The 22,038-nt window shown below is 33.2% G+C and overlaps 1 protein-coding gene across 3 annotated transcripts in view; it reads right to left on the bottom strand.

The window, feature by feature from the left end:
* The window catches only part of LOC133175096 (caspase recruitment domain-containing protein 11-like), a 28,640-nt gene extending 13,509 nt beyond the window's left edge, over window positions 1-15,131 (bottom strand). For 2 of the 3 annotated variants that reach the window (XM_061310221.1, XM_061310219.1), the window contains exons 1-13: window positions 15,112-15,131; window positions 13,903-14,083; window positions 13,555-13,683; window positions 12,990-13,156; window positions 10,864-10,978; window positions 10,400-10,537; window positions 10,030-10,088; window positions 8,944-9,093; window positions 8,691-8,816; window positions 7,359-7,511; window positions 6,156-6,197; window positions 3,210-3,279; window positions 487-624 (exon numbers count right to left, since the gene is read on the bottom strand). In XM_061310221.1, coding sequence (XP_061166205.1) covers window positions 487-624; window positions 3,210-3,279; window positions 6,156-6,197; window positions 7,359-7,511; window positions 8,691-8,816; window positions 8,944-9,093; window positions 10,030-10,088; window positions 10,400-10,537; window positions 10,864-10,978; window positions 12,990-13,156; window positions 13,555-13,683; window positions 13,903-14,083 — 1,468 coding nt within the window. In that variant the 5' untranslated portion in view covers window positions 15,112-15,131. The remainder of the gene's footprint in view (window positions 1-486; window positions 625-3,209; window positions 3,280-6,155; window positions 6,198-7,358; window positions 7,512-8,690; window positions 8,817-8,943; window positions 9,094-10,029; window positions 10,089-10,399; window positions 10,538-10,863; window positions 10,979-12,989; window positions 13,157-13,554; window positions 13,684-13,902; window positions 14,084-15,111) is intronic. The other variant, XM_061310220.1, reaches the window with a different exon arrangement.
* Between the last annotated feature and the right edge of the window lie 6,907 nt (window positions 15,132-22,038).

The following is a 22,038-nucleotide window of genomic DNA, read 5'->3' on the forward strand; positions in this document are numbered from 1 at the left end:
CCAATACATCAACTGTTCATGTTAACAGAACTCACATCAAATGCTCTTTCTTTACATACAAAGTTCTTCTTACCTTCTCTGATCCTAAGCAAAACATCAACTGTTTAAGTTCTAAGAACATTCTCAAATCAAACATTAATAATTTATACTCTATGATCACTTCTTTTGGCATATTCAAAATTTAGTGTAAATTTGGGTCCCGGACTACTAGTATTATTGCTATTTATTATCTAGAAAAAGTCCTATCTATACAGTATTCATAAATTTGAGCGAAGAAATTGCACCAATACTGTATATGAATCCTTCAAAAGTACACATAGATTATTGCCTTGGTTTCCCTCAGTTAATGCATTAGGATACAAGGGCTTTCTACTGGAAACAAGCAAATTCACAACTTCTACCATTTTTTCAACAATTTGAGTACCGGTATATGAAATAGATAACATAAATACATAAGAATTTGAAAGATTTATTTATTTGCCCTACCTTTGTGTAATAATAGTTGCACTGGAATTCTAGAATACAACACTGAGCGTGGCTCCTCAATGTCAGTCATCCGTAACGACCCTCCAACCTCAGGCTTTAAACTGTCATCTCTATGAGGAAAACGACTGTCTTTCAAATCTGAAAAAGTGATTTCAATGTTGTTTGTGATAGGGGAGGGTGTTGGTCTCCTCTCGCTATGGCGCAGTGATGTGTCCCGGGTTTGGGAAGAGGATAGAAGAGTTAGGGGGAGGGTGTGAGATTTAATAGTGACCTGGTCACGACCTGAAATGTACATCTTTTGTCTTATTTATTATCTAAATAGTGATTTTCTCTTGTTTAAAAACAGTGCTCAAAATATTGTTTTTGCATTAAACAGATTTTTTTACAATAGCTAAATTGGTAAGAGAAATTTTATATATATATATAATCTATGATTATAATTTATGATTAATATTTTTTGTGCATAAATTTTCAGGTAAAATGCAAAATACTCCAAATATATATCACAAAAAGAAAGTTAAGTTTGTCTAAATGACTTCTTTATTTACCGTTTGTATTAGGTTACATGTTAAAGAAGTGAGAGCTAAAGCATTAACAAAAATGTGCTACTTTATATGAAACTGGTATATATATCTATGATAAGCATTCATAACTTCAAATTTTAAATTACAGAATTAATCAGTAGAAGTTATTTTATTCACAGAAATTAACCTAGTAATAATAACTTAGCTTATAATAAATTTTAACTGTAAGAAAATGTACATAAGATATGGATTGGAGTTTGATCATGAGTCAGTATAACCATGGTATTAATGCATAATTAGATATACTGTAAAAAGAACAATGTCGAATTAAAAAGCTAGGAAAAATCCAGCAGGTTATGAATTATGTTGTAATCTAGCAATAAAAGAAGACTCTGAGGTGCATATGGGCCACAAAGCTCAAACCCATAACTAGGTCATACGAGGTAGCCATCTTATATTTCAGATTATATAATTATTCTAAAATAATTAAAATGCAGATTTTCAACCACTAGATGCAACTGTTCTGGGAAGGGGGCTTAAAACATGAAAATTTTACATTAATTGGTAGACTGCATAGAAAGAAGTTGGACAAATTCTGATCAGAGGTGCATAAAGAGAGTCTTCAGTCTTCACATTTAAATATCAATCTGTTCTCTGTGTTCACATTTACATGTATATATCTGTTCTCCATTCACAAAAGTGGTCAATAATAAATATTAGAGTTCTTCGCTGCAGTTTTTGCTAGAATAATTCAAATAACTAAATGTATTCTTTTCCATATCAACCTACATAGCTACAAAGCTACCATTTAATTTTTTAAATAAAACAATCATGTCATGCAGGTTCATGCTATGAGATGCACCAAGGTTAAAATATTTGAGAATTGAAATCAAAGAAATCATGCCAATTAGGTGAATAAAAGCCTATTATTTCAGTTCAGACTTTTATTTCTGTATAAAGCCATCCTACCTGTGTGTAAAATCAAGCCTATTTGTGTGTAAAAATCAGTTTACCTGGTCATCATAGCAAAACAGAATAAAATATGGTGCAACTGTGATTTTGGACAAAGTGACAGGTGTATACCAAACATTGTCAATAATGGTTACCTTGTGCTGAAAAAGATTTCATAGACTGTACGCATTACTGATGCCAATACATGAAATCTACAGAGCTTAGATAGAATGATAGACTTATTTTCTCATTAGGAAACAGGAAATCTTGGTTAAAATCATGTTTCTCTATAAAGAATTTTACATTGTTACTGTTAACCGATTTTTATTCGCATGCGAGAAATATCCTCCAGTTTTGCGACCTACTTTAACTCGCGAATATTAATCGCTGCAAATCATTTATTTCCCTTTGTATTTGAAAAGAATGTTTCCTCAGTCATGAAAATTAATCATCCTGGATTGATTTTAAACTTACAAATCAAAAATAAATATGACGCGAATAATAGTTGGTTTACAGTATTAAATTTTTACGGAACATCAAAAAAATTGGGAAATATTTGGAAAATACAAAACATCCCATTTGTCTGCCCCATTTAGAGCTGATTAAGCTGTAGCTATAAGAAATGAGAAGCGCCGATGACGGATTACGGTAAAACTCAGATATAGCTAAGTCCTGTGGACCTATGAATTTACTTAGCTTTATCGGTAATTGGCTATAATAAATCATATAAAGTATATTTAGCAAATTTCTCAATATATACGTTTGCCTTCAAGTATGACTAACAAATATGTCTGTAGAAGTATTGATTATAAACTTAAACTAACCTTACTAAACTTAAGTTTTCTAATAATTTGAATTTCACATATAATTTTTTACAAAAAATAATGTCAGTTCATTATTATAAACTGTTGTGATCTTCAAAAATTCATTATAAAAGATGTAAAATTAGTTATTTTTAACCTGTACAGGGCACAAAATCATTTCATTATAACCATATATTTGCTTTTATATTAAATTTTGTTATAACAGTACTGTAAAATTTTACAAGGAATTGTTAAGAAATTTTCTGGGGATTCAAAAAAATTTCACTATATCTGAAATCTGCTATATCCATGTTTGTAGTAAATGAGTTTTACTGTACTTGCAATTTTCAAAATTTGAACCTATATCTGCCAGATCTTTGTCACATTCAGAATTGAGTTAGGTATTAGTATGAGAAATAAGCATCGCTGATTATGGATTACTTACAATCTTCAATATTGGACCTATACATGGGGTCCTCCTCATCTAGGTAGAATTCTTCATGCAGGGGAGGGAACTGAAAAGGAGGACCAGTTTAATATAAGGACAACAGAGACATCAATGAGAACTTAGTGTAAGAAATTACCACCAGAATGTTAGACTTCCATGTTACCTGGGATGCCAAGTTCAAATTAACTATAAACATGTTAGATTTAAATTCATGGAAAAGTCAGATATTTAAAAGATTTAAATGTGACCTTGAATGATAAAACAATCAGAAATTATGTGTATACTAAACCAGATTTTCACTTAATCTCAAATGAATATGGTAAATTACAACATAGACCAAAATCAAAGAGTATTACAAGTCTTACAGTGTGATGTCAGTGTGATGTCAGATAAGGACTAAATGGACAGAGGATAACAAATGACCAAAACCAACTGAAAATGGACAAAGATCACGAGAGACCACAGTGAATAAGATCAAATCATTTCGTAATCTCTTATTTATTATCATCTAAAGCCCACGTCATCCTAAAATCCCCAAAGAAAAACATCAAAACATTTTGTTATACCTTTAAAAATTTATTCCTATATAAATCAATACTAATAAAAGTCTAACATTTCCAATGTTTTACTGAGCGGGCATAAAAAAATTGATATTTGACCGCGGAGCGAGATAATGGACCTGTCGATGAGATGTTGGACCACTTACGTCACATAATGGGCAGGGTCAGCTAAATCTCATTTGCATTCGTTGGTGTTCGACATACATGTATGTCAAAATAAAAAAATAAATAAAATAAATAAAAGGTATAACAAAACATTTATTGACTGTGTTCTTGGGCAACATGCGTTTTGTCGACCCCTCGAACCAACCTGTTTGCCTTCGGCCTAACGGCCTCAGGCAAACAGTTTGGTTCTTGGGTCCGACAAAACGCATGTTGCCCAAGAACACAGTCAATAAATGTATAATGTTCCATGGATTTCCTCTGAAACTTTGATAACAAATGAATAAGTTTTACAGATGACAATAAATACATGATGACACAATGTTAAAAAAATATCCAACATATGAAGGCTACAGAAGATTTTATTGTTAACTGAGATGTTACAATCAACCCCCTCCATTTAAAAAAAAAAAAAACCCTCAAACCTATTATTAAAATGATATAGGTCCATGGAACAATGCATGCTTATTAAAGGATCATATGGACATAACTACCAAAAAAACTCCAGAGATTTTTTATCAAGACTGATTTGGTAAAAAGTAATAATAGTCAAAACCATTTCCAATTAAGAATTCTGTTAGATCAGAGTAGAGAGCTATATAACTAAGATCTGTCCAATAGTGTGCCTTAGCCATTGAAAGTAAATGCTAGTTTCTGAATGATAGTCACACAACACTCACTAGTAATCACTTAGAAAAAATCCATAAGATCCTTTGACAAAATGTTGTACTGGAAATAAAACACATGCTGAAACAAGATGCAAATTAGGCCACTTTTTTTCTAAGTTGTATTTTCAAGACCTAGCAACCGAAATTTTCAAGAATAAAAAAAAATAACCATGAAAAATAAGACTTTTCTGGATTTTTTTAAAGTTAAATTTTACAGTTTTTGGATGATAAGCTTTTGATATTATCCAATCTTTCATTTCAAGGTGCCACATGCCAAACTACGGCTACTGTAACGAAATATAACTGGTATGTGATTTTTAACATCTAGAAAACTTAAATTCTATTTAGAAATCCTACTAATTATATACAGGTTTGATTATCTTGTGAATTTTACCCAAAGTATATGAGCAATAGGATTAGTAAGGCTCCACTGTTGATATCAAATTGTTTAATATGCTGGTCATCCTTGACTGCATGCACTGCTGATATGCCCCGGTAATATGGGAAAAAAGAAGGGCTGTGGAGTCAGTTCAATGAATCTAAATAAATTTTGATATTTATTGGGAAATCAGTATAAACAAAAACAAGATTTAAACATTGTAGAAAAGGGGATCTTTTAATTTTTTTTTTTTTTTTTTGGGGGGGGGGGGAGGGTAATTATAAATTCTAAGGTAAATGCATGCTTCAATTTAATTTTTTTTTCTAATTGACCTACTGACCCAATTTTTGGAAAAACAAGTCTTAAAAAACATCAAAATAACAAAAAAGGTGTATAATGAATACATTATCTTTTTTAGATTGCAATACTTAATTCACATGTTAATGTTTGCAATACCTGGAAAATTTTCTGATGTAACACAAGATACATGTAAATGTAGATGTTCACGATGAAAAGCATTAATTACATCTGGTTACAACAACAAACAAATAAAACAATAAACACAGACTGTGCTTTCCTTGATTTCTAAGGTGCATGTAAACTGGTGTCAGACTGTTCACTTCTGAAACCCTCTTGATGCATCAATAAACTGAAATACTAGACTAATCAAATTTGTGTTGTATGAACTTGTTCTGTTATCTGTAGAGTACAGTAAGAAATAAGTTTAAGAGGAATAAGATACCTCATATCACAGGAATATACATTAAAAGATTCTGAAGCAGAAAAACTATTATTTCAGAGATTAGATGATTTTTTTCATGACAGTGTGAGAATGACAAGTCTAGAGATATCTGCCTCTCTTTCAGTTCAGAAGTTGAAAGGTCAAATATTTTGATTAGTCCAATATTTCTTAAATATATCTCTAGTATTTACCTTCAGAAGTTGTCTGCATCTGTTTTATAGTTAGAAACAGAGTACATGATCATTTTCTGTAGCTTTTTTGAAATCTGGACTAAAATGGCTTAATATGCTTAAAATGGTGTGATATATGGATATTGTTACAGAAAAGATATAGAAAGGTTTTATGTAATTTTGTTATGACTTCAGAAAGGTTTCTTAAATGAGCTGTTAATAACGAGGTGTTATTTGGGTTTTATATGTCCTCTGTACAAACCTTGTCATTACTGGCTACATCATCTGTTACACTTGATCCAGACTGAAATGGAAAAAATATGTTGATTACGCAGGTGTGTTAAGGAAATACTCAGAAATTCTGACTTGACTAAATCAGTGATACAATATGACGTCGTAGTAGGCAAGATGATGTCCATTTTAGAACACAAGTTTCCTTAATATTTGGTATATAGAGATGTAATTAAACTTTTGAAAATAAAAAAAAAACATGCAAATATTAACAAAAATAAAATGTTCTCATTCTGTTCTATCTGGCACTTTGATTAAAAACTCCGACCCATGATGTCATAACTGTTCAACAAATAACTTGAGAATTGATCATGTACATTGTGTAATGAGAATATGACTAAGACGGCATGTACGAAGATACATAAAAGGGGGGTTTAGAGGCAAATACCATGAATATTATGTATGATTCATATGGATTTAAGTTTGTTAAACAGGTGTGCTGATTTATTTTCATAGATTTTATCTGCTATTGAAGACAGTCAGCTATTTACATATCCCGGTCGGCCTTTCCCCTGTCATTCATGACAAAATAATGCAAAAGAACAACACTAAACCGGATACTTCAAAACATAATATTTGTACAAATCCAAAACTTGTGTTCTATAATACTTGGAAAGTGCTGCTAGAATCATGAGGTAAACATGGTTTGCAGAAAAATCTCAGTTTATATGTATATAATGCAAAACATCGGGTAAGGTTTTGAGCAAAGGTGTGGAATAATTATTTCCCCATCCGTACAGTGGAATTCTAGCAGCACTTTTTAGGCATTAGAGATGTATTTTAGCTACATTATTTACTCAAAGAAATTATTTAATCCTGGGGTAGTATTGTTCTGTTTACTTTTTTATTAAGGAATATTTTGCTATAAATAACAGTCATAGGGTAACGTGGTGGTGGTGGTGGTGGTGGTGGTGCACTTCTTGGCCTCAGACACTGTTGTTTTTATGTAATAGTTAATAATAGTTTACCTTAAATTTTTATCGGCAGCCTTGATAACTTATCAACCTTAAATTTCTTTAAGAACTCTAAATTTCCTGAGAAATGATTTGAATGCTTCCTTAACATACCTCACAGAAAGAACATCACAGGCTTCAAACATAAATATTATGCTGAAGTGGTTAACAAATGTTCACTATTCACTCTCTTATCATAATTTTATGCTCTAATTACTCACAGATGTCCTGTTGCTCTGCATTTTGAGTTTGGCATTCTCAGAGATCAGGTCCTCAATCTTATTCTCTAGTTGATACACTCTACTGAACAGCTTCCTGCTGTTTTCTTGTTCCTCTTTCACTTTCCTCTGCTCCTTATTCCTCTCCTCATCAAGCTAAAATATACAGGACAAGTTATCATCCAGCTAAAACAGAGCAAGTTATCATCCAGCTAAAACAGGCAAAGTTATCATCCAGCTAAAATAGAGCAAGTTATCATCCAGCTAAAACAGGCAAAGTTATCATCTAGCTAAAAGAGGGTAAGTTATCATCCAGCTAAAAGAGGGTAAGTTATTATCCAGCTTAAACAGGCAAAGTTATCATCCAGCTAAAACAGGGCAAGTTATCATCCAGCTAAAACAGGCAAAGTTATCATCCAGCTTAAACAGGGCAAGTTATCATCCAGCTATAAGAGGATAAGTTATCATCCAGCTAAAACAGGCAAGGTTATCATCCAGCTAAAACAGGGCAAGTTATCATCCAGCTATAGAGCAGGGCAAGTTATCATCCAGCTAAAACAGGCAAAGTTATCATCCAGCTAAAACAGGGCAAGTTATCATCCAGCTAAAACAGGCAAAGTTATCATCTAGCTAAAAGAGGGTAAGTTATCATCCAGCTAAAAGAGGGTAAGTTATTATCCAGCTTAAACAGGCAAAGTTATCATCCAGCTAAAACAGGGCAAGTTATCATCCAGCTAAAACAGGCAAAGTTATCATCCAGCTTAAACAGGGCAAGTTATCATCCAGCTATAAGAGGATAAGTTATCATCCAGCTAAAACAGGCAAGGTTATCATCCAGCTAAAACAGGGCAAGTTATCATCCAGCTATAGAGCAGGGCAAGTTATCATCCAGCTAAAACAGGCAAAGTTATCATCCAGCTAAAACAGGGCAAGTTATCATCCAGCTAAAACAGGGCAAGTTATCATCCAGCTGAAAGAGGGCAAGATATCAACCAGCTATAACAGGGTAATGTATTTAATGCTATGTTTAGAATGACCAATTTATGTATAATAAACACTCCAGCTAAAACAGGTCAAGTTATCATCCAGCTAAAATGGGTCAAGATATCATCCAGATAAATGGGTCAAGTTATCATCCAGCTAAAACAGGGTTATCTATTTAATGCTATTTTTAGAATTACCAATTTACATATCATAAACACGTTATCCAGCTAAAACAGGACAAGTTATCATCCAGCAAAACAAAAAGGGCAAACATTTGTGAAGCTTAAAAACAAAGACAACAATAATCAACCAATTTACACCTATTCCTAAGTCTGTCTACTTTCTTCTTACCCTCTTTTTCTCTTCTCCCAATCTTTCTATCTCCTTAAAGTACACATCTATCCTTTTCCTCTTTTCATCTAACCATTTGTCTTTTGTTTCCACCTCTTTGCTCAACTTTTCACAGTATGCCTTAGTCTGAAAAAAATTGAAATGGTCTTTTTTTTCAGATCTTAAAAATTTATTTATAGGAATCAGAAATCTACCACTTTTCCCTCCGAGTCACAAATGAAGATTTGTTTAATTAACTGATATAGCAGTGTACCTTCCTGAGTTGTGCCTGTGCATAATCGAGCTCGTCGGTGACATGAACGAGTTGCTGACTAAGCTCCTCACATTTCTCCTGTTCTTGTTCAAACTTCTCTTTAAGAATCGTGATCTCAATGTCCTGTGCACTTGTCTGACGATCAAATGGCTGAAACACACAACAAAAGATTGAACTTCAGTGTCTCAAAACATTGATATGCCAATAAAATGGATATGTCAAAATGAGTAGGAAATCCCAACTACTTTTAATTTAAGAATTACAACCACAATATCTTGAGTCCTCAGGTAAGTATTTTTCTTTGCTCATAGAGATTCAGGTAAAGAGGTATAACTGTATTTTATCCAGGACTTCTGAACTACATGCAGTTATTTTTTTACAGCTATATTTATGTCTAATGTGAACTACATGTATATGTCTTAAACTGCCTATTACTTGAAAAAAAGAAAGCCAGTACCCAGAAAAAATCTTTTACCATAATTCTACAGGTGGTATAAACTATAAATAAATGTCTGAAGGTTGCAAAGACAATGAGCTTGTCTAATCTAAACACTAATCTCATTCATAAAAGTTCCTATTAACAACTGACATGATAAATATGAACCAACAACACTATTTATATCAGGCCAACTTTAAAATAATGTTTGTTTGCCCTCTCCTGACCCAGGATGAAAAAATTGGGCCAGTAGGTTGGTGGTAATTTTTTTTTTCAGAGAATTTCAACATTAATGCTGAATTTCAAAATATATTTTCCAGAAGGCATTAAAAAAAATGATTGTTTCCTGGAGTTTGAAAAAAGTTTGAGTTGGGTCATTTTTAACCAGTCGGTCGGGAGAGGGCAACCAAACAATTTTTTTAAAAATGACCTCACTAATTTTCTATGTGATGTGCCGAATTCCTTTACTGATAAATTTGAACCACTGGCACAACTGACCTCAAACCCCTTGAATACCAGAGAACTGGAAGTCCCAACCACTTTTTCTTTGAGTATTTAAATCTCAAAATCAAATCCTCTTATATTTGATGATTTTCTTTGGTTCCCACTGATTTTGAGATATAGAAGTTGGACTGTATTTATTTACTGACCTTGTCTGTATTGAGTTGGTTCATGGAGTAAGATTTTCTTCTTTCTTCAGCAGATTCTGCTAAAAATAAATAATACATTTACACTCTTCTTCATCATTCCCACATAATCAATAAAATATTTTTAAAAAATCCAGTACAGAAAAAATAGAGCTAACTGCTTGTGAGAGGCAAAATCACATATTATCCATAGGTCACTCTCTCCAATTGATATGTCATTATGTTTTTTTCTCCAAAAAACATCCCTTCAATATACATGTAGGAATGTATTTATAATAGGCAGGAATTAGCAATATGTGTCTACACTATAAACTTTTTTTACAACCATGTATACATACATAAACACACAGACAAATCAGACTGAATAGCTTACCCTGACGTTGATGAAATTTGGCTGACAGGTTCTCGTTCTGTTTGACGAGTCCATCTCGATCATGTCTCACATCTCGGAGAGCATCCTTCAGAATGTTGATCTCCTTTTGATATTCCAGGGCATTCTCCATGTAGGTCACTAAAATTTATATTTATATTTCTTATATTTAAGTCAATCATGGTAAATTACCTCAGATCATTACTTTTAAATCGAATCAGACTTGAGTCTGACCATCACTTAATATTGCTAAATAGAATTCTTCGCTGAATTTGACTTAAAATTTTTATATGATTAATAGCTAAGCTTAATTACAGAGAGGGTTAAAAAAGGCTGAGTGTGCTGCCCAATCCTGTTCACTTTTGTGAATAAAATATTGTTTATATTAAATAGCTAAGCTTGAAACATTTACTATTGATATGTTCTGATAAGAAGTCTCAAATAAGCTCCAGATTACTAGTACTCACTACACTTGTCTCGAGCTAGGCTCATTTCTCGTAGATAGGTCCCGAGCTCTTGCTCGAGGTCGGTTTTCTCATTTAACATACTCTTCAGTTTCTCTTGTAGTTCCTGGTTTTCTCTCTGCAAATTATAACAACAGATTAAATTCATAATAACTCTAAATCTCTCATTTGTATCATTGTTGCAGTGTTTTTCCTTTGATGTCCACTGTGTTTTTATTTTTGATACACCATGACTAACTGTGCTCTAACAACCATGCTCTATCAAGAGAACACACTAGGGTAATGATGCAACAATTCCAATGACCCTTGACCTTACATTGATAAAGAAAAAGAATATAAACAAAGTAGCTGACTTTATGAGCAAAATACAAGCACATATAAACATAGTGAAGGTATATCTTTCCTTAGGTCTACATAAAACATTCTAAATTTTGCACGTCAATTTTTTTTAAAATCCAAAACGAAATTCACACACGCACATTTTTATAAATGAATGTTTTCGTCTCTCATAAACTTGAAGCATAACAAACCACACACAATGTAGTACAGGGAGCGAGGTGGATATTCCTTATTTTCTAAATCCAACACAAATCGCTGCATCCAGTAATTTAGAGAATCGCTGTTCATCTTGGTCAAAAGTGGGCATTTTCCCGTGCCGCACGCCACTCCTTAGCTTGAACGTTACGAGGATATTTTTTGAGAGTCTATCAAACGCTGAATTTCATAATCGGACACTTGTACAAACCTTTCATTTTTCGTCTTCATATCGACCTCAGGACTGGTGAAATTAACGCCATCGTGTCTAAAATATCTCCTATATCGAAATCCATAATAGGTTCAATTTTTAGTTCCGGTAGATCAAACGTCATACTTCCCAAAGAATCTTCAACCTGCATCTGGTTTCCTAAATGATCTAAGGAATTTTCCTTCATAGTTTCAGGTTCCGTGTCTATAAGAATTGCGAAAGCATAAAATCACAACCATCATCCATGGCGTTCAGAATATGAGTGGAACGAGGTAGAAAGTTCAAGAAATACAGCGCGCTATACTTTTCGAATCACGTGCTCTTTTTCATTGGTTATATAAAATGGTATGATGAAATTTTGATAGATCAGTGCATGGGAATATGTAGTTGAATTAAGTGCCATTAACGTAAATTTGATAGATCATGGGTAGCTCAATACCTGAGAACAATGATACAAAACATATAGAGTACCTTTTAACTCGTGCATCTTCAGATATCAGACTCGGGGGACAAGCCCCCTCATCTGATATCTGAAGATACACTCGTTAAAAGGTACTCTATATATTACATATCAAAGGAAGATTCAACTGTTTTTCAATCACTGAACATTATCAAGAAAAATTAACTAACATGTATATATAAAAATTACTCTATAAACTCTTATATCTCGCATTGATCATGTTGATAAATAAATATCTTATATTAATTTTTTAGATACTGTACATGTGAAATCATTAATTTTTGTGGGGGTTGGATCTTCATAGTTTTTATGGTTGGAGACACCCATGAATTCATATCCCCCACAAAATATTAAAAATTCCTACTACAGTATGATGTTTTTCCTTGTTTTTTCAAATCAAATCAAACCAACTCCTCATATCACTAAAAATCTGACCCCACGAAAATCAGTGATTTTACAGTTAACAGGTATTGACATGTATATCAATAGCAGTGAATAAGATAGTGACAGCTTATTATATAAATTTATCAATGAGTGACAAATGTTTATTGTATTCTATATCACTGTTGTCTGGCAACTATTTTTTTATTCTGAAAACTGTTGTGTTTTATCTTATCACTGCTTTCTGACAACTTTTGTCTTTTTTTCTACCCTGCTGCTTTGACGACTACCTATGTTGTCTGACAATTGTTGGGTTTCATTCTACTATGTCATCTAACAACTGTTGTCTTTCATTCTGACAAATGTTGTGTTTTATTCTGTTCTGTTGTCTGACAACTGTTTATTCTATACTATTGTATGACAACTACCTATGTTGTTGACAGCGCTGTGTTTTATTCTATTTATAGTGTCTGACAATTCTGTGTTTATTTCTATCCCTGTTGTATGACAACTAGCTGTTTTATTCTATTTTTGTTGTCTCACCTCCAGTTCTAAGTTGTTGTCCTGGACAAGCTTCATCACTTCTTTCATTTCCTGTATCCGCTGATGTAGGTCCCTCTTGTGTTCGTAATCTGTCTTTAATGACTCTGCCAACTCTGGTAATTTATACAGCCATGCTGCATACACACTCTCTCTGTGTTTCAAGTAATCTATAACATCAATAGCTGGTTTAATTCATACAATCAACTTCTATTTATACATTATAAAGATCTTACATCTTAGTAATGTTAAAAAGGTTTACTTGCTGAAGATTTGCATGAAACGTGAACTTCAGCAATTTATACCACATTTAAAGTACGTAAGATATTTTTCTATGTTTTAATGTACATGTCTAACAGGATTAACTCTTTGTAAGTGGGTCTATCATGATTTACCTATAAGTGGGCCCTTGCCATGAATTATAATTACCTATGGAAATATTCCTGACATTATAATTTACCTGTGGGTGGATTCCTTTATTTGTGTTAATACCTGTGGGTGGTTCCTTCCATTAATTACCTGTGAATGGGTACTGACATACATGTGGGTGGTTCCTGACATTATTTACCTGTGGGTGGGTCCCGGGCCTCTTTATTGGTGACATCTTTGTAAACATGAGGATATTCAAACTCCAAAATCTCCAAAAACTTCTTGACACCATTATCTCCCTTTGTTTGCAGAATATCGAGGAAAAATGCTGAAAATCGAGAAATGACTTAAACACTTTCCTCTTCTTTATGCAGCCATTGAAATCAAATGTGTGTGACAAAAACTGATATAAATATCAAAATGTACAGTGAATATCAAATTTATTAAATTACTGAAGTGGCAAGATTTTGTTCACCTATACAATGTACAGTATCAATAAAATGCATTACATGTATATCAGTATTAGAGCTGAACAACCTATACATACCGGCCTGTTGTCGTCGTGTTGTCTTGCTCTCAATCTCTTGCGTGTCATCCATAGTAAGGACCTTGAACTGTCGGAGTTTGTCGAAGAAGACGCGGGCATTGATGTACTTGACAATCTTATACCGCTTCGCTTCTATCAATTCTTCAAAGATGTCCCTCTCTCCGTCAGACATGTCTGCCATCTACATTAGAAAGCAGAGAGTTCAAACTTGTATCTAGGATTACTTACCCAGCTACTGTAGTTTCACACCCTTAATTCATAGCACATTTCTTCCCCTGATTATATATCTGACAGATTAACATAACTTTTTTCTAGAGTTTTGTACTGTCCTCCGTAATGGTCACAAAGCAGTACCCAGTATATTAATAACTTGTACATAGAATGAACATAAAAAGTATATATGAATGATATGGTATAATAGATATACTCTTGTTTCATCTTTCTTATGTGTAAAAAAATTTGTGATTTTTTTTTTTTTTTTTTTTTTTTTTTTTGTGATTTTGCCAAAAAAAAAAAATTGATATTAAGTAAATCTGTGGACAATAACATCATCCTGTTCTATTACTATTACAATTTGTAGTTCGATGACAACCTAATTTCATGGTCTGGCTCGACAAAACAATTAAAAATAGGTGCACATATAATGATGAAATCACAGTATGATACAGGTATCTTAAAATGTGTTCATCTTCCCAAATGGAAACTACAAAACCCAGGCAGATTAAGTTTCAGGCAATGAAAGATTTTGAACTTCTGAATCACTTGGGTTTAAGGAAGCTCAATTAAATCCGCCCAACCAGGTAACGATGATGGCTAGGATTCCATCTCTACCTTGAATTCTTGTCAATGTTGGGGATGATTTCCTTAATTTTTTGTTCCACTGAATAAACAAAGGTATCAATTGCTTAACATTTCCTTTTACAAGGCCACACTGACAATCCTTAATTATCTTAAATGTACAATTATAATGTATATAAATTAAAAAAAAAAAAAAAGGGAAAAACCAAGTAAAAAAAATTTTTCCATCTCAGCATATTTAATTAATTTGTGCCTATAATTGTTCATTATAATATTAGGAATTCGCACAATCAAATACATTTTCTAAAAACAATCATTAATATTTTCAAATAATAATCAATGATTCTAAAATAAGACTGAATTACTGATCAGTAAACACCTTTTAATTTTTTTATTACCTGAAGTACTTACCTTTCTTGAATTAATCCCAATCCAAATTAATTCAAATCAGGTTGTCTGACTGTAGTGGCTGTACCATGCTGAAACAAAAACCATAAACATTTTTTAAGTCACAAAGCTAATCTACAACAATAAATTATTTAATTATAAATATAATGACTATTACAAACTAAATTGTCTTTCCAGTTGCTTGATAGATCATACATAAAATTTTGATTAGGAAAGGGCATTAATTCTTCCAGCCCTGCTCTAAAAAAAAAGGCATAATAAAAAAATATGTTTGTTTACGGTTACCCGACCAACCCTACATTTAATCATCGACCCAAATTTTTTTTTTGTTGTAAAAATCCAGTAGTCACTCGCCTGTCACTTTAAACATGTTAAAATCCAAATCAAAAGTACTAGAAATAAAATGGTATGTTTAATATCTACATCAACGTGTTCGTTGGAGTTCGAGGAATGCCCTCATAGGAAAGAACTCAGCAGTTGGCAAGAAAGATATTGTCTATTGCCCATATGGCAAGCCCAAACAAAATAAAAGCACCACACAATGGTAAAACTCTTTCGTATTTCAACCAATTCATGTGAATTTGTGAATTAAAAAATTCAATAAAATAAAAAAAAATCCTACCTACCGACCCTATTTTATTTCAGCATGTAACAGTAAATAAATATATTTTTTGTTTGGCCTAAGCAAAGATTTTTGCAAAGCAAGCTCAACATCTCCCATTATTTACCTCGAGAACTCTGGTATGCCTCAAAATGACCTAGCCCATTTTTGATCCATCCCAGGAAGGTATGAACATTTAAAAATATAAATGGTGCATGTTTCAAATAATATTTCTTAGCTTAATTTAAAAACCATGAAACAACAGCATTCAATAGAATTTAATTAGCTATGTAACAGGAAAGGAGAAAATGTATGGCTGGACTGGGAATCGAACCCAGGACCCTTGCATCACTAGTCAGGTGCTCTACAGACTGAGCTACCCAGGCTGACATCAACGGCCCAAACCATTACTGCTGAATGTTTATATATAACTTCAAACATATTGTGTTTGCCAGATCTTAATGCAAAGAGAAACTACGGTAATCATTAATGTATATACAATATGTATAAACATTACTGCATGTAATTTATTAATTTAGTACACATACATACTGTTTATTGTTTAAAGTATCAACCATCAATAATAGTGCTTTGTTTCATTGATGTCCTGTTTAGGTCACTGATAGTTCAATGAAGTCTCTCTAGATTTTCATCTGTTGCAGTATGGAAAAAAATGCAATGGAACAAAAAATAACCCACCCACCCCCTCCCAAAACATTGAGAAGCACATTTCCTACTTAGCTCAGCTGTCTGATGAAGAAGGCTATCGGTATTTTGACTCTCAATCAAGAAAAACATCCATTTTCAAAAGTTTTTCAAAGAAATAGTATGATAATACACTGTCTAGATAGCAATGGAAAGTAAACAGGGGGACCAAAATAAAAGTTACCCCCCCCCCCACACACACACACATACACCTACAAATTGTTTTTAACCATGTATACAAATCTCAAATATTTCTATCATAACGTGTATCAAATTTGGCCGTTTTCCTTGATTTCTTTCTATAGAACATGAGCATAATGAATGTTACAATTTATCATCTTTGTCACAAAAATTCTATTTCCTTTACGCCTTAATTTTTCTAATCGTTACACACGGCTATAAAAAGTGTTACATGTAAATATATTACGCCAACATATGCATGCCATTTCATATTATATAAATATAATACCAATGTACATACGCACAAAACTCGATCTTATTTGATCCGAAAGTGTTATGAAATTGTTGCAGGAAGAAAACAGTTAGTTAGAATAATCTAACTGTGTCTCGGGACAAGCCCTCACCACGTTAAACCGGGTCCGTAGGACAATATCATTTTAACGATAGAACGTTCTATCTAGAAAACAGTTAGATTAATGAATTAAAAGTTTTAAATGAAAGATTTAAGAAAAAGTAGGTTACCTGAATATGACAAGTCATGATAACCGCTCAGGAAATACTGCCATTGTTTCCTTCTTTTATGCTTACATTTCTTTCCCTAGCACTGGAGGCAGCAGAAGCAAAACTTCCTGGTTGATGGTTTCCAGGTTTTAGGATGTCGATCCCGATCATTTTAGATAACTGGGTTGGGGGGGGGGGATAAATTTGCCGATATATATTATGCTATAGAAAAATTAGCTACTTTATGCTTGTGCACCCACAATAGGACCGTTTATGAAATTTTTTTTTATTTGCTTGCCAAGGTTTGGTTGTGCCCCCCCCCCCCAACTGAAATTGCTTCCTACGGGGCCTGGGTTTTCAATTCAATTCACTTTATTGACAATTACCATGTCGGCATACAGTCATAAACAATAATAACATAAAACAAATTAACACGATTAATACATGCATATACAAAGTGACAAATGTGAGGGTTTTAATAATGTGAAAGGTCTTTATCAGGAATAGAAAATTAGAGGAACTCAAATAAATACAGGAAGAAGCCAGAAAATTAGTTTCTTGCTCTCTCTCTCTCTCTCTCTCTCTCTCTCTCTCTCTCTCTCTCTCTCTCTCTCTCTCTCTCTCTGCGTGTGAAGGTGAGAAGGTGGACTTGTGTGGGATTGGGAGGGGGAAGGTGAATGATAAATGCAAAAAAAAAAAAAATCATAACTTAAGATGTGAATTTAGTTATATAAATTGCATTTACCTTCTTTGCCTTTGTCCAGTTTTATAAGGGAAAATTAATTACATGTAGCAGCATATATTTCATCAACAGTTAAAAGTCAATTTAAGACCCCTCAGTAGATATTTTACTCGTGACTTTAGCTGATGTTTTATTTTATTTATACCTCAGTGAACGTGGAATTTAGGTGCATTTTTTTTTTTTTTTTTTTTTTTTTTTTTTTGTTTGTTTGGTGTAATTAAACGATTTTTTCCTCGAAGCAACAAAACTGAAGCCACTTGTAAATAATGAGAGGATGGGGACTTTTAACACGAGAGCTTTTAAGGAAATACTTTTTACAGGGTCATAACTATTATTAAACATTTTCATACTTATGTTGTAACAAAGAGTTATTCAATTACAGCTGTATAATTATATTGCTTACATTGTTAAAAGGTTATCTTTAACAATCCAAATCATATATATTTTCAGTCATGTTATACTTTATCTTGTTTTTACCTGGTGGCAGTCAACACAAAATTACAGTTATTTTTTTTTTCTCAGTTATTTTTGTGAGACTGTCCCCCAGTTTGACGATGACCTGGACCTGTTTTAATACCACGAGATACCCCAATAATTCCACAGAGAACTGTTTTGCTATGAAAATACACACTGTACCTTACTAAAATTTTCAAATTAGGATTAAGTTTTTCTCTATTTAGGTTAAATAGTGAATTATCGACGAATTATAGACGAAAATGACTTAACTAAAGTGCTACAAGGAAAGCATTTGTCGTTTTTATAGCATCATTAAAGACATAAATAAAACTAAAGGGTTTTTTAAAATCATACCAGCATTATATTTCAGATACAGGGGGTGGGGTGGGGGAGGACATCCACGGGTAGTAAGACTGTCAACGATAAAAATATTTATCGTAAACATTAATTATTATCAATAGAAGTTCAAGTAAGAATGAATAATTAAATTTGATTTATTAAAAATCATTATTTCTTCATTTATTTATGCGACGTTTTTTCAACAATATCCCAAATTAATTAAGCAAGTTGATATGTACGGATCTAAGCTAAGGGAAAAATAAGACCGTCTTATGGTCCTTTCAGTTTGTATGGTTAATGTATTCAGTTTGAAAGTAAGATTCCTGAGGTTACTAATATGTATAATATAAATGATAGTGAATAAAGCCACACTTTATAAGATATAAGTTAACTTGAAACGGTTCAAATGGAGTATTCTTGGAAAACAGGGTCAAAGGTCAAAGTCATGTGAACATATCCTATATGTTTCAATGTAAAACTTTGATTCCCTATTGTGTTCCCACCTTACCCCCGGGGGTCATGATTTGAAAAATTTAGAATCTATGCTACCTTAGGAGGCTTCAACGTAAATTTCAGCTTTTCTGGCCCAGTGGTTCTTGAGAAGAAGATTTAAAATAAATTCCTAGATATATTCCAATGTTAAACTTTGATTCCCCATTGTGGACGCACCCTGCCCCTGGGAGCCATGATTTGAACAATTTAGAATCTACACTACCCCAGAATGATTCAACATAAGTTTCAGCTTTTCTGGCCCGATGGTTCTTGAGAAGATTTTTTAATGACCCCACCTTTTTTTTCTTGATTATCTCCCCTTGTAAGAGGGAGATAAAAACTGTATATTTATTGTGCACAAAAAGTTGCGCTCGATTCTGGATCACACACAGAAGTTTATGGATAGTAGGCTTACATGTAAATGAGCCCGGTCCTTTCCCATCTGGACAGTGGATACAGGACTTATGGAACTCAGTGCAGGCCCGTAACAACGGTTTCAGAAGTGGGGGGCAACTTCCCAAAAAATCTGATAAGCAAAATCAAATTATCGATTTAAATCTCACATTAGCCTGGAATTTGCCAGTGCTCGACCTTATAGCAACAAAAGTGTGTGTGTTGGGGGGGGGGGGGGCATATAAACGAAAATTTACCATAGCAAAATACTATACTTAGAAAAAGGGGGGCCGCACAGATCATTTCATGTAATGTAGGACAGTTGGTATTGAATTAAGAGTGGCATATTCAGATTATATTCGAAAAGTCAGTAAAAATTTGCAATTGGATCAGGAGTACTTCCCACCCTCCCTTTAAATATCACTGCTTAGACACTGTTCGTTTGCCTGTAGGAAGCGGGGAAGGGAGGAGAGGGGTGGGGGGGACATGACCCTATCCAACCCCAATAATTTTGCCGATATATATTATACTCAAGAAAACAAAACTACTTGATGTGGATGTTACCCCTCAGTAATCATGTCAACTTCGCTAACCAAGGGTTTCTGATCCGCTACTCTCCTCACAAACGATTATGAAAAGAGTAACGGATCAGAAACCCTTGGCTAGCGAAGATGTAATCATGTATGATAACCTTTATTTATTCATTTATTTATTTTTAAGTCTCATGCTATTTAAATGTTCACTATCATTTAAAATGGTTTGTTGAGGTTGAAATAAATAAATAAATAAATAAATAAATAAATAAATAAATAAATAAATAAATAAATAAATAAATAAATAAATAAAATAAGTAGGGTCACGAGAAGAAAACCCTGTGTAATAAACACCAGTGTGTCAGACTGAATAATGAAATTCACGAGTATGCACCAAGGCCGTAACTACCATTGAGGCAAGTGAGGCAAATTCCTCACTAAAATTTTTTTCTGAAAAATGAAAAAAGTTTTATTTTCAACTGTAATTAATTATGTGTGTCTTTGTACTAAATTAAAACTTTCAACATATGTTTCATTTTCTGTAAATCGATCATTTCACTAGGTGCTTCATTATAGTTAAGAAAGCATGTTAAAAAAATCAAAGTGTGACATTTTCAACGATTAAGTCTTTAATTTGCTTAAAAAAAAAAAAAAAAAAAAAAAAAAACAGGTTTCGGGAACTCCCCCCTTCCCTCGAGAATCCCCATCAGGACTCTACCCTGGGCCCGCTTGGGACTCGGGTGCCCCTAGATCCCTTGCCTCACTAAAAATTGAGCCTAGTTACGGCCTTGTGCACGGGGTTTAAAGGTCAAACTGTTTTACGATTACCCCCCCCCCCCTCCTTTTTGTTATATATCAATTTCCGTGAGGAAATCCTGGATTCCTTTTTGCTGTATATCTAGTATATCCCCTTATCTCCTCACCCCTCCCCCGTCTGGAGGGGCTACAGATAAGGACCTAATGCCGATCCTTTCTAGGATTAAGTCATAAAGAGTTTGGAATTTAGGAAATATATCTGCTTTACATAAAAAAAAATTAGTATAGAGGGGTTCGTATCTTAAGATTGTAGGGAAAATATTGTTTCTGACATAAGAACTATAAAAATCATCAAGTGGGATGTGATTTCCGTATTTCTGAAGTAATGGTGGTCTCACGTGGTGAAAAAAAAATAATGCATTACTTCATAGGGTTTAGAACCCGATACATTTCTTACTGATTGACCGATTGTCGATCTACTATTAATTACAAGATGATTTATTAGAAACAATAAGCCTTATCAATTACTCTCTCTCTCTCTCTCTCTCTCTCTCTCTCTCTTGAGTTTCAAGCTCATGCATCGAATTATTTTTTCAATCTTTGAATTATTTTTCATTCTTCTAAAAATCATTGCAGAAGTCTCGAGTGTTCAAATTTTTGTCATGTTGTAAAATCTGCAGAAAAAAATGATTTATTTTGATTTATTTATATCTACTTACATGTAATGATAAAAATGTCTATATTTCACTGAGACCCCCTTCCCACACCCCGTATAAAAAAGAAGATTGTGTGAAATACTCTATCAACTATTAGAAATTAATTGTTATCTCAGAAAAAGATAGTTTCCCCTTACATCAGTTTCGTCAAAGTTCGCTTTAATTTAAGAATTAAAAAAAAAAGGTTTTTATAGAATAAAAGTGTTTAAATATATTCATAGCCTCATGAGTTACAAATGTTTTTCAATGGTGCATATTCCTTTCTGCTAATAAGCTGAGGTGCAAAGTGTGGGTAGGCAGAGAGCCCCCTCTCGATAGGTATTGGGGGGGGGGTTCAAAGGGAGCATTTTTGCGAATTCTAGGACATCTAGAAGATTGTAATTTGACCACTGAAAATAATATTGTAAACATATTTTCAGTTTATATCATGATATGAAGACCACTGAACAAACTGCCTGAGAACTCTTAACTTATCCTTTTACTCTGCTTAGAAAATATGGAAACTTCCTTACTGAA

The sequence above is a fragment of the Saccostrea echinata genome, unplaced genomic scaffold (genome assembly GCF_033153115.1).
Source record: "Saccostrea echinata isolate AGI-Se365-2 ecotype Australia unplaced genomic scaffold, CSIRO_AGI_Sech_v1 ptg000060l, whole genome shotgun sequence".
In the NCBI taxonomy this organism is placed as follows: Eukaryota; Metazoa; Mollusca; class Bivalvia; order Ostreida; family Ostreidae; genus Saccostrea; species Saccostrea echinata.